Source organism: Anoplopoma fimbria, chromosome 17 (genome assembly GCF_027596085.1).
Source record: "Anoplopoma fimbria isolate UVic2021 breed Golden Eagle Sablefish chromosome 17, Afim_UVic_2022, whole genome shotgun sequence".
Classification (NCBI taxonomy): domain Eukaryota; kingdom Metazoa; phylum Chordata; class Actinopteri; order Perciformes; family Anoplopomatidae; genus Anoplopoma; species Anoplopoma fimbria.
In genome coordinates this window covers 14508577-14522372 of record NC_072465.1, presented here as the reverse complement: position 1 = coordinate 14522372, position 13796 = coordinate 14508577, and the positions used below count along the sequence as shown (strand labels likewise).

General features: G+C 43.1%; 1 protein-coding gene across 1 annotated transcript; it reads left to right on the top strand.

Annotated features, from left to right (window-relative positions):
* Positions 1-7390: 7390 nt before the first annotated feature.
* Positions 7391-13339, top strand: LOC129106052 (inositol hexakisphosphate kinase 2-like). Its single transcript, XM_054617362.1, has 5 exons — positions 7391-8066; positions 10682-10913; positions 11004-11164; positions 11319-11494; positions 11593-13339. Exons 1-5 carry the CDS (start codon positions 7853-7855, stop codon positions 12232-12234), a joined length of 1425 nt encoding a protein of 474 aa, XP_054473337.1. The 5' UTR covers positions 7391-7852; the 3' UTR covers positions 12235-13339.
* The last annotated feature ends 457 nt before the right edge of the window (positions 13340-13796 follow it).

Sequence of the window (13796 nt, the reverse complement as noted above, 5' to 3'; positions counted from 1 at the left end):
GTTACTTTTTGTTACTCACTTTACAAAAAGGGTCAGGGCAGACTGTATCTGCTGAGGAGACTGAGGTCCTTTGGAGTGCAGGGAGCACTCCTGAGGACCTTTTTTGACTCTGTGGTGGCATCAGCCATTTTTTATGCAGTGGTCTGCTGGAGCAGCAGCATCTCGACCGCCGACAGGAAGAGAATAGATAAACTTGTCAAGAAAGCCAGCAGTGTGCTGGGGTGTCCACTGGATACGGTGGAGGTGCTGGGAGACAGGAGGATGATGGCCAAGCTATCATCCCTGATGAACAACACCTCTCACCCCATGCGGGACACCCTGGCAGCTCTGTGCAGCTCCTTCAGCCACCGGCTGCTTCACCCCCGGTGTGTGAAGGAGAGGTACCGCAGGTCCTTCCTTCCTGCAGCTGTCAGGTTGCACAACCAGCTCTGCTCCCAGCAGACCACATGACACTAATACGCTAATACACTAATACACTAATACATTAATACACTGTGCAATACAACATTTATAATAATTTCTGTCTGTATATATATTTTTACTGTGGATCTCTACTGTTCTTACTGTTTTTTACTGTTTTTATTGCTCATTTGCTTATTTATAATACTTATTTTGATCTTGTGTTTTCTATTTTATTTTTACTTACTATGTCTCTTGTTTTGCACTATCCTCTTTGCTGCTGTAATCCTGTAAATTTCCCCGCTGCGGGACTAATAAAGGATTATCTTATCTTATCTTATCTTATCTAGGGAAGTGTGCTCTGTGATTGTAGTGCTTAAATTTCAGTGGAAAAACAGTGGAGGTGGTGACGACTAGTTGGACTGTGGATACAGTGAGAAATCACAGGTTACTGTGGCGAGATCGAAACTTTGTTTGATTAAAGGAAGAAAAATCGATGCATAGCTACAAACTTTTATTCCTGAAATGTCCATTATAATTTCATTTAACTTGGTATTGGTTGTTTGATTCTTATTTATAAAACCAAAAAGTTGGAGAATGTGCATTCAGATAAAGAAAACTGCACTTTTTGCCATTAGAAAATCAAATGCCTTCTTCTTCTCCAAAATGTTGGCAGTTGGCATTTGTTGCAAATTCCTGAAACAGCAATAACAAGAAGATACTTTTTCAGGCTACATAAACTTTAATGTTGGACATTGCTTGAAATAAGCTGCTGATCAGATTTACAGGACGATGAGGGGTTTACAAAGCAGTGAATCCAATGTGTGACGTGTGAAAGGGTTGCCTAGCCATAGATATGCTCAGTTATTGCCAGCGCCGATTCCTTCTGGTCAACCTGTCTGAGAGTACAACTTCTATGCTTTGACTTTGGCAGGAATGAGATGTGACAGGTTGGCCCAGCAGGATGTGGGGAAGGAGGGGGCGGGGTTTTGGGCATCTGCCTTATAGGCAGGGCACATGGAACAGACTTGGTGAGGTGGCTTGGAAATTACCCAAAGGCCACATTCAGACAAGAACTTGGCCACCAAGATCCTTTACTTAGAATCTGACCCAATTTTCACATCTGATCTAGGGGGATTCAGAGCTCGGGGTGCCAGTATCAATGCACAGAATCCCACTTTTAGTTATCTATCGGAGGTCAGGAATCAAGGGTAAGGCTCTGGAGGGGGTGAGATAATTTGGCCTGGTGTAGAGCTATAACAGACCACCAGACAGGAGCCACAGCGACTATTTATAACCTGCGGCAGACATATGATATGTGTCCTGTTCATGTTTACATGAAGAATAAAATAAAGGACAGAGAAGTAATCAAAGGCTGGGTCAACAGACTTATTAGTAGCAGCACGTCACACCGTTTGTTGAATATTGTATTACAGCATTACACTTCTCTCTGGAAATGGAAAACCTACTTTTCTGAACAAGTCTGCAACCGATCCTAACTTACCACAACCCAATAGAACCTTGGATAACTCTTCCCACAATGCTCACATACATGCTGTCCTCTCGAGACTGTTCCCATGGTGATGTGATAGTGCATAACTAGGATTGATCCACTGGGTGTAGAAACTGGGCCATCACACAGAGGAAGTCAAACACGTTTCATTATTTTCAACACAGGCATGTGAGCGATGGCCCACACAATAGACAGACACATAAACTGCAAAATTGATTGCCCAGCAAATTGATTGCCTACACACGCACTCAATCATTTGTCCTTGCAAATTTCCCATGCCTCACGTTACAGTGTGATGTAGTTTGTTTACAAACAGATGTCCTGTGAGACCCCACCTTAAACAAGACCCGACCCCGGTAAACTTAAGAGGATCAATCAGTTGCTTCTTTTAAAATGGGTCAGAGTCTAGCTTGTTGTTCAGTGACACGCTAAAAGTGTCACGCTGATAGCATGGTGTTATCTTCAACAACCTAAGGAGGCAGCAGCGACTTTAAACACTGCCATCATCTGGTGTCAAGGCATCTCGTGACCTAATGCATTTATCTCTGTCACTTGCGGTGGCTTCCTGCTCGTGCTCAATAGACCAAGTTCAGTTTGTGTTGGCACGATACCATAAGGTTATGCATGTCCTCAGCTTTCACTCAAATGCACGTGATATAGAGTGGATAACACAGCTCTTTTTGCAGGATCAATGTTTTCAAGTGAACGGAAGTTTGCTTCTCACTGGTGTATTGAGCTGCTTGAATTTTAGCCAAGGTTGCACAAATGCATCTCCAATTCTCCCACTGCCTGTAATCTAGACCAAGTTGGTTTATTGGGAATCAGTCAGGCTCTTCCAATAGCTTTTCCCCTCCAGCCATAGACCAAGTGCATCACAGTCATGTACTGCAATTTAATGTGCTTCAGGAACGCACTCGAGAAATGTGTCAACGTACTTGAAGAATCTGAAGTTAAACTTGTGAGGTTGCTTAGGGGCAGTTTTAACATAACTAGCATTTAGTGCATTTTCCAAGATCTTAACTTTTGTAGAAAATGTCAATCATCAATACAGTAGGTCTGAGGGGTTATTTACTTATTGTATATTGCCCTGACTCACGTTTTATGACTGTATGAACTGTTCAACCAAACATCCTCATCACTATCCAAGAATCTGATTAATTTATGTTCATCACAGACTGATATAAAACAAACTGTTGTTGTAAAAATTATATGTAGAATTAATTGTCGTAGTCTATCTTTTTCTGTAATTTATTCACAAGAAAAAACAAGTGAAACTGCAGTTGTAAAAACTTTTTTACAACTGTATTTTAGTGTATGACTGATATGTTTTCAGGATGTTGTCATATATACATCAGATGACAAACTATTGCTCTGATTGTATTTTTATCATCAAGCAGTCAGTGTCTTGTGATCAGATGAGCCTTTTCTTCCATCAACAAAGTAAAAGGCAGAGGAATGGCATGAGGAATGTGGGGGCTGGTGGGGAATGCCAGTAAACAAAGCTGTCCTTGAGTTGGCATTGAGTGTCCGAGTGCCAGCAACACTCATCACTGCAGACACAAGAGCGGCCCATAGACTAAATGACGGAGCATGCAGGCCCCTCCCCTTTCTGAGGCAAGCTCTCAAACTCACCCATGTTTCACTTCCTCACGTGTCTGGGAGTGAGGAGGAGGGCTTATGGATGCACTGGAAAATGGGATGGTAAGTTGGCCGAATAACACTGTTGAGGTTTCCCCCACACTGGAATTTCAAGGCATTCCTACCAGCACAACTTTTACCCCCCAATTTCGGCTGTACTATAAGTGTACTGTGTCTTCCTGGAATTGAAGGAGGATTTCCAGCAATCTTATCATTAAAAATCCATGAATAGGCTGTAGATGTCCAGTGACCTGACCATGACAACAATACATGGCAATACATGGCATGTTAAAAAGTCACCCCTTTTGAGACCCACCAGTTCAGGCCACCCAGTCTAAAAAGTTAAACCAATGCAGGAGTGCCTTAAGCATTCATTCTTTCTAATGGTCAACAAGGGGCAACTCCTCCGGTTGCAAAAATAAATGGGATTTTTTTAGAAGTCTGTAGATAATAAATCTTGCTTGATTTATTATCTCAGTAAAAATATAAACATGAGTTTACGGTCTCAATTGCTAGTTTCAAGTCTTCTTCAATACAGCATATCGTTCATTTAGTTAACTATTGTCCAATTTAGTGTAAAACATATGATAAAGTAGTGTTTGTTTTAGGGCATAGCTACCTTGTGATGGACAAGTCGCTGGAAGTGGTGCATTTTTCTGTCTTAAAACTTGAACCCTTTCAGAGTATTTTTCAGTTCATGAAGGTTAATTGTAACATTTTGGTCACCAAAAAATGTCTTGTTCAGTGTTGGGTTGTACTGAAAGACACTCTAAGGAGTCAAAGAACCTTGCTAAGCAGGCTAACTAGCATTAGTTGGTGTCTTAGCGGTACCTCGGCCTCTGCTCTTGTGGTAATGGGGGAAAACATCATCTACAACTGCAGCTCTCATCAACCTTCAAGAAGTGGGTGTTTTTGGCCTCATGTGAAAGTATTGAGGCGAACAAGACAATAGAAAACCTACTTCCAAACTAAAGTGACCTTATCTGAGTTTTTGAAAAATACAATACGATTCCAATATCTGATCGATAGAGAGTACCAATCACATACACAGCACACTGTCCGGCTGTGACTGGTACCAGGACCATGTCTGTTGTACTGGATTTAAAATAAGAAGAACACATTTCACCATTACAATTTTGTAAGTGCTGATGGATTTGTACAAGGCTGGATTTCTAGAGGCATCTGCTGCGTCTCTGGTGGGTGGAGTTTACAATGACTCCTGTGTTTGTAGAAGGCCACCATTGTACAATGTGCACTGAGGAGGTTGTTGGACGTTGCATCACTGTTCTGTTTCATAGCTGGATTGAGGGCCCCGTGGTGCAGCCTGGATCTATTGTCTTGGTGCATGGACCCATGACATGAGAGGGGAAGCCGTGCTGAGCTGACATAACACCGATGCCCAACGAGGCCACGGTGACTCGGCTAGAAAGTCGGCAGCTCATACACATGAACACACACTTTCTTGTATCTTTCATACTGTATATATAATCTTTGTGGGATTTGTAGAGTCACAGTTTTCCTAAGAAACGATGTTGAGGAGTTCTGTGCTTTATTTCAGTTTTAAGTTTAGAAGCACTATGATAGACATGGAGTGTAAATGTGTTTTTTTCTGGGGGAAGATATCTTAGAAAAATACATTTTAGAATGAGATCTCTGGGCTTCTAAATATCTGACTGAACATCGTGGACGGTACCAAATTTAGAAAACAGACAGTAACACGTGTTCATCTCGACCCCTGTGTTGAGGCCCGCTCTACACATTTGCAATCACACAAGTAAACCCTTCACACGGTAACTGTACACGGCCACGGTTGTGTTTCCCGAAAAATGGACTGGCATGATTAAGTCAGTATTGTTCTGTTGATCCTGGGATCAGAACGTCTGGGAAGACCAGTGTGTACCATCTAATACACACACACACACACACACACACACACACACACACACACACACACACACACACACACACACACACACACACACACACACACATTGCTATACACACACTCTCTGTTCTTTTATTTTGTTCGTATCCACATTTCACACCAGACCACCAAATAGTCCCTACCTGTGTGACCAGTGGAAAGAGATGAGTGGGTGCCCTGTTCGAGTGCTGATCATTTAATCTCATCCGTGCCTGGCTCTGGGATCCTTTCTTCCCATTTGTAATCCCAGTGCAGAACTGGAACATCAGAGATTAGTGCATGATTAGGCTGTCTAGTGACCTAAGACTTGCCTACAGTACCTCAGCTTTGTCTGGCCTGGCACACCAGTTACACTCATTAGGTCGCCTGCCACTCATAAAGACATTTACAGTTTGGTCTGTACATCCGAAGCATTACTTCATACTGATTTTTGTAGATATTACTCACAGCCTCCACCCAGGGTTGTTTTTCTCCTGACAATCTATTATACTGAAAAATAATAACAATACAAACTAGCTTTAGGGCTTTACACCTCCAGTGTAAAATCCAGTATTGTATTCAGCTTGTGTGTTATCTCGCTGTGTCTTGCATGTGTTGCATACTTTAATAAAATGTCTTAAAGACATAAAAGCAGTTTATTCACATTAATAAATTTGATTCTGTTCAGGTTCACATCTCACGCCCACAAAAAACAGAAGAACCTTTTCCCACTTAAGATAATATGACTCTCCAACAAAAAAAATTAACCTGGCCCAGCTGTTGCCACATTGCAGTGTGACAACTGTGGGAATGACATGTATTGGTCAGTCAAGCCTGTGTAAGGGCCTACTGTCTGCTGATACATATCCCTGTCTTTTGCCATTCTGGGGGAACATGTTGTGGCCATGATAACTTTCCAGAGATGTATGTTCCTGCCGCGTAGTAAAATAACCATGTCTTTAAAACATGGATGTAAAGAGAGCTGGATACAGCATTGAGAGTCAGCCATGCAAACCGTTTTTACAAATGGCTAACCGCAGTACTGTCTGTTGTTGTAAAAGAAAAGTCTGGAAGATTCTCACCAGAACTCAACATTTATCACACTTAAGCAGCCACTTGTGCTTTTTTTTTTGATGCAGCTCTGTTATTGGTCTGAACACGGCCTCATGTCAAATATTGCTGTAATGACAAGTGTCCAACTTGTTAAGAGTGATCACCTTGACAATTTCCAAGTCAAACCAGATATCATTTCATTCTTAATAAAACCATTAAATGTGATGGATTATAAAATTAAAGGTTTTCTAATTCGGGAACATGGGAATCTTTCCATTCTATATGATGTGAACATAGCGTTAGTCTCTGAGTTAAATCCTGGCTTTTTGTGCCACAGTAACAAAGGCCTTTTTCTTGAAGGTCCTCTCAACCGTCATAATCATACAATATATTTATTTCGCTGTTATATTTGTTTAAAATCTAACTTTCACATTGACCTGACATCCACTGCAAGTACATATGCCTCACGTCTACGATGCCATCTAAACACACCCTTCAGGTTTACCCAGCTTATTGCTGAGACATGAAAATGAAAGTCGAAATGGTATAATCAAAAGAAATGACTTGTGTGCAGTTCCGATTTCCTTCTTGCCATTTTAAACCCCCTGCTGCATTTTGCCTCCCACTGCCATCTGACGTAGCAAGAATACCATTAAACTAACAATGCAACCTGCAGCCTGTCTCCAAAGTAGCTCGCAAGAACATTGAAAAACATGTCCTCAGCGAGTGTTTTGTTTATGTGTCGAGTATTTTTCCTGTTCACCCCTCCCCCTACCCCCCTGTTTTTTTTTTTCTCTCCTTCCTCTTTGTTTGCTCGATCTGCTTGATCCTCTCCTAGGTGCCTTGTCTCCTCCCAGCGACAGCTCCGGCTCTGTGATTGGCCGGCCGCGAGGAGAGGCGGGACTTGCTGGCTGCTTCTGCTGTTTTTCCAGCCAGAGGATCAGCTCTGCCGTCAGTTTCGGTAACAGCCACACGACGGAGACGACGGAAACAAAACCGTCGCTGTGAAACGTTTTTAAGCAGCTCTGAAGCTGCGTGAGTAGCGTTTTATTACACATACAAATACGGAGATTATCCAACACGACGGAGGAGATTTAAAAACCTGTCCTTCGTAAAGGAAAAGAGGGGGAATAAGGGATCTTTCGTGGCCTCTGTCCTTCCTGTCCAGCCCTTTGTTTTTTTTCTTTTTTTTCTTTCCACTGCTGTGCTTGTGCAGGCGACCAGTAGCGCCCCCGCGCGAGCTAACCAGAAATAGCTCGAGGATAGGGAGCCAAACGAGCGGCCGAGCCTCTTGCCTCCCGAGCGACGGGGGTCTCCCCGGCTCAGTTGTCCGATGCGGAGTGAGGATGAGTCCCGCTCTGGAAGCCCTCATGCAGGCGGACGGGACTCCGTATCCCGGAAAAGGGGTGATGCTTGAGCCCTTCGTGCACCAGGTGGGAGGCCACTCATGTGTGCTCCGGTTCGGGGAACAAACAATATGCAAGCCCCTCATACCGAGAGAGCACCAGTTCTACAAGAGCCTTCCTCCGGAGATGAGGAAGTTCACCCCTCAGTATAAAGGTAAGACCCCCCCCCCCCCCCCATCTCAAGATCTGCTGACAGGGTCCAGCTGTGTTGGTGACGGTACCCAGCTTTAACGCTTTTCCCCCTTTTATTTGTGTGTATTATGCAAGGCTGTCTTTGCTGCATTTAATGTTACAAAAAAAAATAAATGTAAATGTTCAAATCGTGAGGATATCATTTGTGTGTGGGTTGTAATGGATGGCTGCAAGGGCTCCGAGAACATGGTGTACCCCCACAACACACCGCAATATGTATTGTGATATTTATAGATCGATGCATTCCTCTTTTTAAATGGCACATAATATGTCATGATGGAGCAATGTGCAGGCACCAAGACCAGTTATCTGGATGTGGACCTCTTGTTCATCTGCAGGGGAGGGTGGGGGGGGTTATCAAGTAGCATCCAGGCTGAGGGGCCTGACCAGGACGTGGAGCCAGAGGACTTTCATGTGACGTGCCAGGCTCTTAAGACTGCTCATGTTTCCTGAATGAGATGTAGTTTCCACTGGGATCAAAAATAAACGGGTCAGATCTCCAGTGGAGTAATTCACAAGTCACTTGAGGAGATTTCCAGTTCCGTCACAGAAACATGTACACAAAAAAAACACATGGAATTAAAGTATAGTGTTTCTCTGGTTGCGTCCAGGTCAACCGTGTCTCACAGTCCCAGCCACATTCAATGACACCTAGTGCATTCTGAGACAGAAGTCTTGAGGTGACCATATGACAGAGATTAAACATAAAACATACTGGTACCTGACTCTTCAGTAATGCAGCGTGGGACTATAAAAAGAGCCAGAATGAGGAGTGGGGTTTGGGAGAGTAGACCACAGAGGACTCCTGGGGCCTGTGACACAATTATTACATGTCACACAATAACAAGAGAAATAGATGTGCTCTGCTTTGCTTATTAAAGAACATAGTAATTTGGGGTGTTTATGAAATTTATAGCTAAAGACATTTAAAAGAAAATTACAGTGACATCTTATAGTGGCCTGTAATCATAATAAGATGTGAGATGAGAAGTTAGGGAAATACTTAGAAAGCTTTTAGGCATCAGTAAAATCATTGGAGATGGTGCAGAATATTTCAATTACAAAATACAGACATCAAAGCCAGATTTGACAACCAGAACTTTTGAACCTCATAAAACAATACTCTTTGATAGTGATCTTCAACTACGCCAGGTGCCCGCTGTTATATTACAGCGAATTAGGCTATAAATATTAATTTTCACCAATTTATGAGCCTGTCCTGTGAATTAAGTCAGAGTGACTCACAAGTCCTCACACTCACTGAGGTGGTGTGATGACAGTGCAGCTCTGAGTAGACGGCACAGTCCATCAGGAAGAGGCAGGGCCTCCTGCAGGATGGTGATGTCAGAGCACATGACATCAGCATGGCCGTGGGCTGCAGAAGAAACATGGACGCTGGGTCAGCAGGCCAACCATTTGCCACGCTAAAACAATCCATTGCTTTTAAAACATCGAGTCAATTAGGTCAGGTTGTTTTTAGGGTAAATGGCTGCTAATTCTCTGCCATCCAGTGGCTGTTTTATAAACTACTACTTGTGCTGTTGGATGCAAAGTGTATCATGTATTGACTTGGATGCTGTGTCCATATCTCTGCCACTTTCTCTGTCGGTCAGTTTGGGCCACTTCCTTCCTTCCTGTCTGTGGTTTTATCTGTATCAGCCCCTGCAGCTGTGATGTTTATTCTCAGTGCTACACCTCCCCCACCCTGCACACACAGGCCCTTTTAGGGACTTTTACTAAGGACAGGGGGTCTACTGTGTTGCCTGAGGGTCATGTAATAAATTATCTTTGACATTAAGGTAGACTGTGTTTATTGATTATTGGTAGGATTTTAGCCCTTCCATCCCTCTCTGGTTTGTTTTTGAGTTTGTGAAACTGGTTGATACTCAACTCTAAGCAAACAGCATAACATCTTTAAATGTTCTTGTTTCATTTAAGACCTGTAATTATAAACTGTGTAGACAGAATGATTGTCACTGAATCATTGTTAAGTACTGATTGTATGTGATGTAGTTCTCTGTTGCTTATTTAGCTGTTTGATGTGTGTTGTTGTATGTGGAAAGAGAGAACTGTACTTCATTTTCTCATGTCATTGCAGACCGCTTGAAATTCTGTATAATGACTTATTGTGTGTTTCATGAGGATGTTTTAGCAATTGCTTAATAAATCTCCTGCTGTGTTTGACACATTTCAGCCTTGTGTGGTATTTTGTCTCTTGTTTCCTGAATACCTAGTTATTAAAACACTTTATGTTCTGAAATATTTCGATCTTCGTATGAAATGCTCTGTTTGTTAATATTCTACTGTCCACTTCCATCTGTCAGTCTAAACCGCCATAAAACATTTTTCTGTGTGCATTTGTGCGTGTCGAGATGTGAACGTGCAAATGGCTGTATGAATGTGGAAATGTGTTTTTTAAATGTGAATAAAAAACTATTTGGTAAGGCATGTTCTCTGTAATTGGATAAATGACTTCTTAATATGAATCACAAATGTATAAATTATTACCATAATATCATTTGCTTAAGAATCCAGTGCTAATAACCTCTCTCTGGTGCTCCTTTCACCCTCTCTCAGGTGTAGTGTCAGTCAGTTTTGAAGAGGATGAGGAAGGGAACCTGTGCCTCATCGCATACCCCCTCCACAGTGAATCTGGGGACCTGGAAAACAAAGATCCCTCAGCAGACTGTGAACCCAAGACCAAGATCCTGAAGTTGAGCAACAAAAAGCCGTCCTCGTTGCTTTTGGAGAATGACAACTACAGCAAAGACAGAGCTCGACACAGCCGTAAAGAAGACAAGATCATGAGGTGAAGATGCTTATCATAACGCTTAAACATTTCATTAATACGTTCTGTAACAACAATGCTGACATCTTTTCTGTGTTGTTACTTTTGCAGTTATAATCGTGAGGAGATGCAGCAGCAGGCCGAGGTTCTCTACTTCAGCCTGGAAAAAGGCAACGTTGTGCCACAGATCAAACACAACCCTTGGAGTCTCAAATGTCACCAGCAGCACTTACAAAGGATGAAGGAGAATGCAAAGCACCGTAACCAATACAGTATCCTTTCATGAATAAACAGCCGGATCTGGGTGTCTCAGTGTACTGTGCACTGAAGTAGACAGATTGGTCTTAGATTTTAACATAAACAGGCACAATGTGAGTTAGTTTAAAGGTCTTTTGTTATTGTGTGATCCTTAACACTCTTTCACAGAATTTATTCTTTTGGAGAACCTGACGTGGCGCTACACAGTACCATGTGTCTTAGACTTGAAGATGGGAACTCGCCAACATGGAGATGATGCATCAGAGGAGAAGAAAGCCAATCAGATTCGCAAGTGTCAACAGAGCACATCTGCTTCTATTGGAGTGCGACTTTGTGGCATGCAGGTACGGTAGAGATGCAACACAACTCCTTTCATTAAAGTTTTTTTTGTGTGTTGGATACACGTGGAGCTGTAGTGCTCATGTTTCTGTGTTACCTGCAGGTGTACCAGTCAGACTCTGGCCAGCTGATGTTCATGAATAAGTACCACGGCCGTAAGCTGACTCTTGCAGGCTTCAAGGAGGCGCTCTACCAGTTCTTCCACAATGGGTGTCGCCTGTGGCGAGAGCTGCTGTCCCCAGTGCTGCGCAGACTCCGGGAAATGCAAGCCGCCCTGGAGGCCTGCGAGTCCTACCGCTTCTACTCCAGCTCCCTGCTCATCATCTACGACGGAGACCCTCCCAGGACTCGTGCTAGACCTAGACACCGTGGTGGGGAGGAAGGTGATGAGGATGAACCATCAGATGACGAAGAAGAGGAGGAGATAGAGGACGATGACGATGATGATGAGGAGGAGGAGGAAGAGGAGGAAGGGGCCTTTGGTTTCCCTCGATCCTCCTCAGCCGGTGGCACCGCCGGTGTGGCCGGAGGGAGCAGCAACAGTGGCAGCAGTCGCTCCTCCCACAGCACAGGAGAGGCCAGCAGCCCGGCGGTAGACGTGCGCATGATTGACTTTGCTCACACTACGTGTCGGCACTATGGGGAGGACAGTGTGGTGCATGAAGGCCAGGACAGTGGTTTCATTTTCGGCCTTCAGAACCTGATCACCATTATCTCCGAGCTGGAGGATCACAGTACTGACTGAGGCTCAACCTGAGCCAACATGGTCTAAATTTCAAGCATGGGAAGAGCTCATTGATCTGAAACCCTGCTACTCCAAGGTGCATCGCCCTAACGCCTACGTGGGGGTCTGACCATTCTCTGCTTGGAGGGAACCTCAGACGGCTCAGTGTCAGAGGAGAGTGTCCCGCGCTCTCCCTCACCTGACAGAGGACAGGGCGTCCTGTGCCCTTGCTTGCACTTTTCTCTTTCTGGGACTGCTCCTTTTCTTTGTTATAAATGGTAGGAGAAACGTTGTATGAGACGGCGGTCTTTCAACAAACACAGGGACTCCTGTACCATCCTAGGACCCCACTTCCCCTCTCCTCTTCTGGTAGAGACAAGTTTCTTTATTGTTAAGTTCTCTCTGAGAGAGAAAGAGTGAGGCAAAAATAATTGAAGCTCAAGTGTAGTTCTAGGAGCCTAACGTGGTGCTTTACCTGTGATATGACATGTTGTTCTCTTTTTTTTGGATGAAGTTTGGACCGCCGGTCCTGCACAGCACATTACTAGTGGGGAAGTTGACTGTACAAGCTGACCTTGGCTGGCTGGGTCAGTACCCTTGTAGCAATTTAAACAATTTAAGCTTTTGAGAAGGACATTTTTTGTTTCTATTGGTGTCTCTGCAGGCCCTTGCAACAAACATGGTTTGTGTGTCCACAGGGCACTCGTATTTACAATTTTTTGGGGGAAGAACAAGATTATTTTGGTCTAGAAGAAGGGATTTGCCTTTTTTCAACAGTTGCCCTCCCCATGTATTTTTTTGCATATGAAAGAAAGACTTTTGAGAAGGTAATGTCCTTGTTTTGTAACTGTCCTTGTTTTTGTCTGATTTTCTCCTCTTCATTCCTGAAACTTTGACTAAACAAAGAGAATATATTGATTAAAAACACTAGCTACAAAGACTATATAGAGATTATTTATTTGAAAGGATTGTTAAAAAAATAAATAATGGAAACCGCTACATTCCATACTACCACTCTATCCGTTCTGATACCAACTTTGATTTATTTTATTATTGCAAGAGATGATTGTTCTCTTGTATACCTGTGTGTTAACAGTGTCTTGAAAAATAAAGGCATTCATTTGTGGTAAAAGCTTCTCTCCATATTGTGTTCATTTATGCAAGTTGCATATCTAACAACAAAGTGCATGAAAACATTATTGACTAACAATTTTACTATTTTGAACTCACCCAGACCAATGGAAACAGCGGTCCAAGCATCTGATATCTAACCAGTTTGACTGCTGATTAAGATTTATATTTTAGTGAACCGGAGTTGTGTGAACAACGTCATGATCAGGCCACCTGTGAATCCTCTTTAGATCACTCTATTATAATGCTACACTTGGCAGAAGAATGCTCCCCTTACGACAACAGGAAAAAAGGTTTGTGTGTGTGTGTGTGTGCTTTTAGATCAGATATTTTGTTTTATCTGTAATTCAAACACCAAAAGGAAGAGCAAGACAAAACCGCGCTGTGGGCTCTGCTGACTCCAATGGATGTTGTTTGATAGTAAAGTATGTGACCGAAAGTCTTGAGTGAAT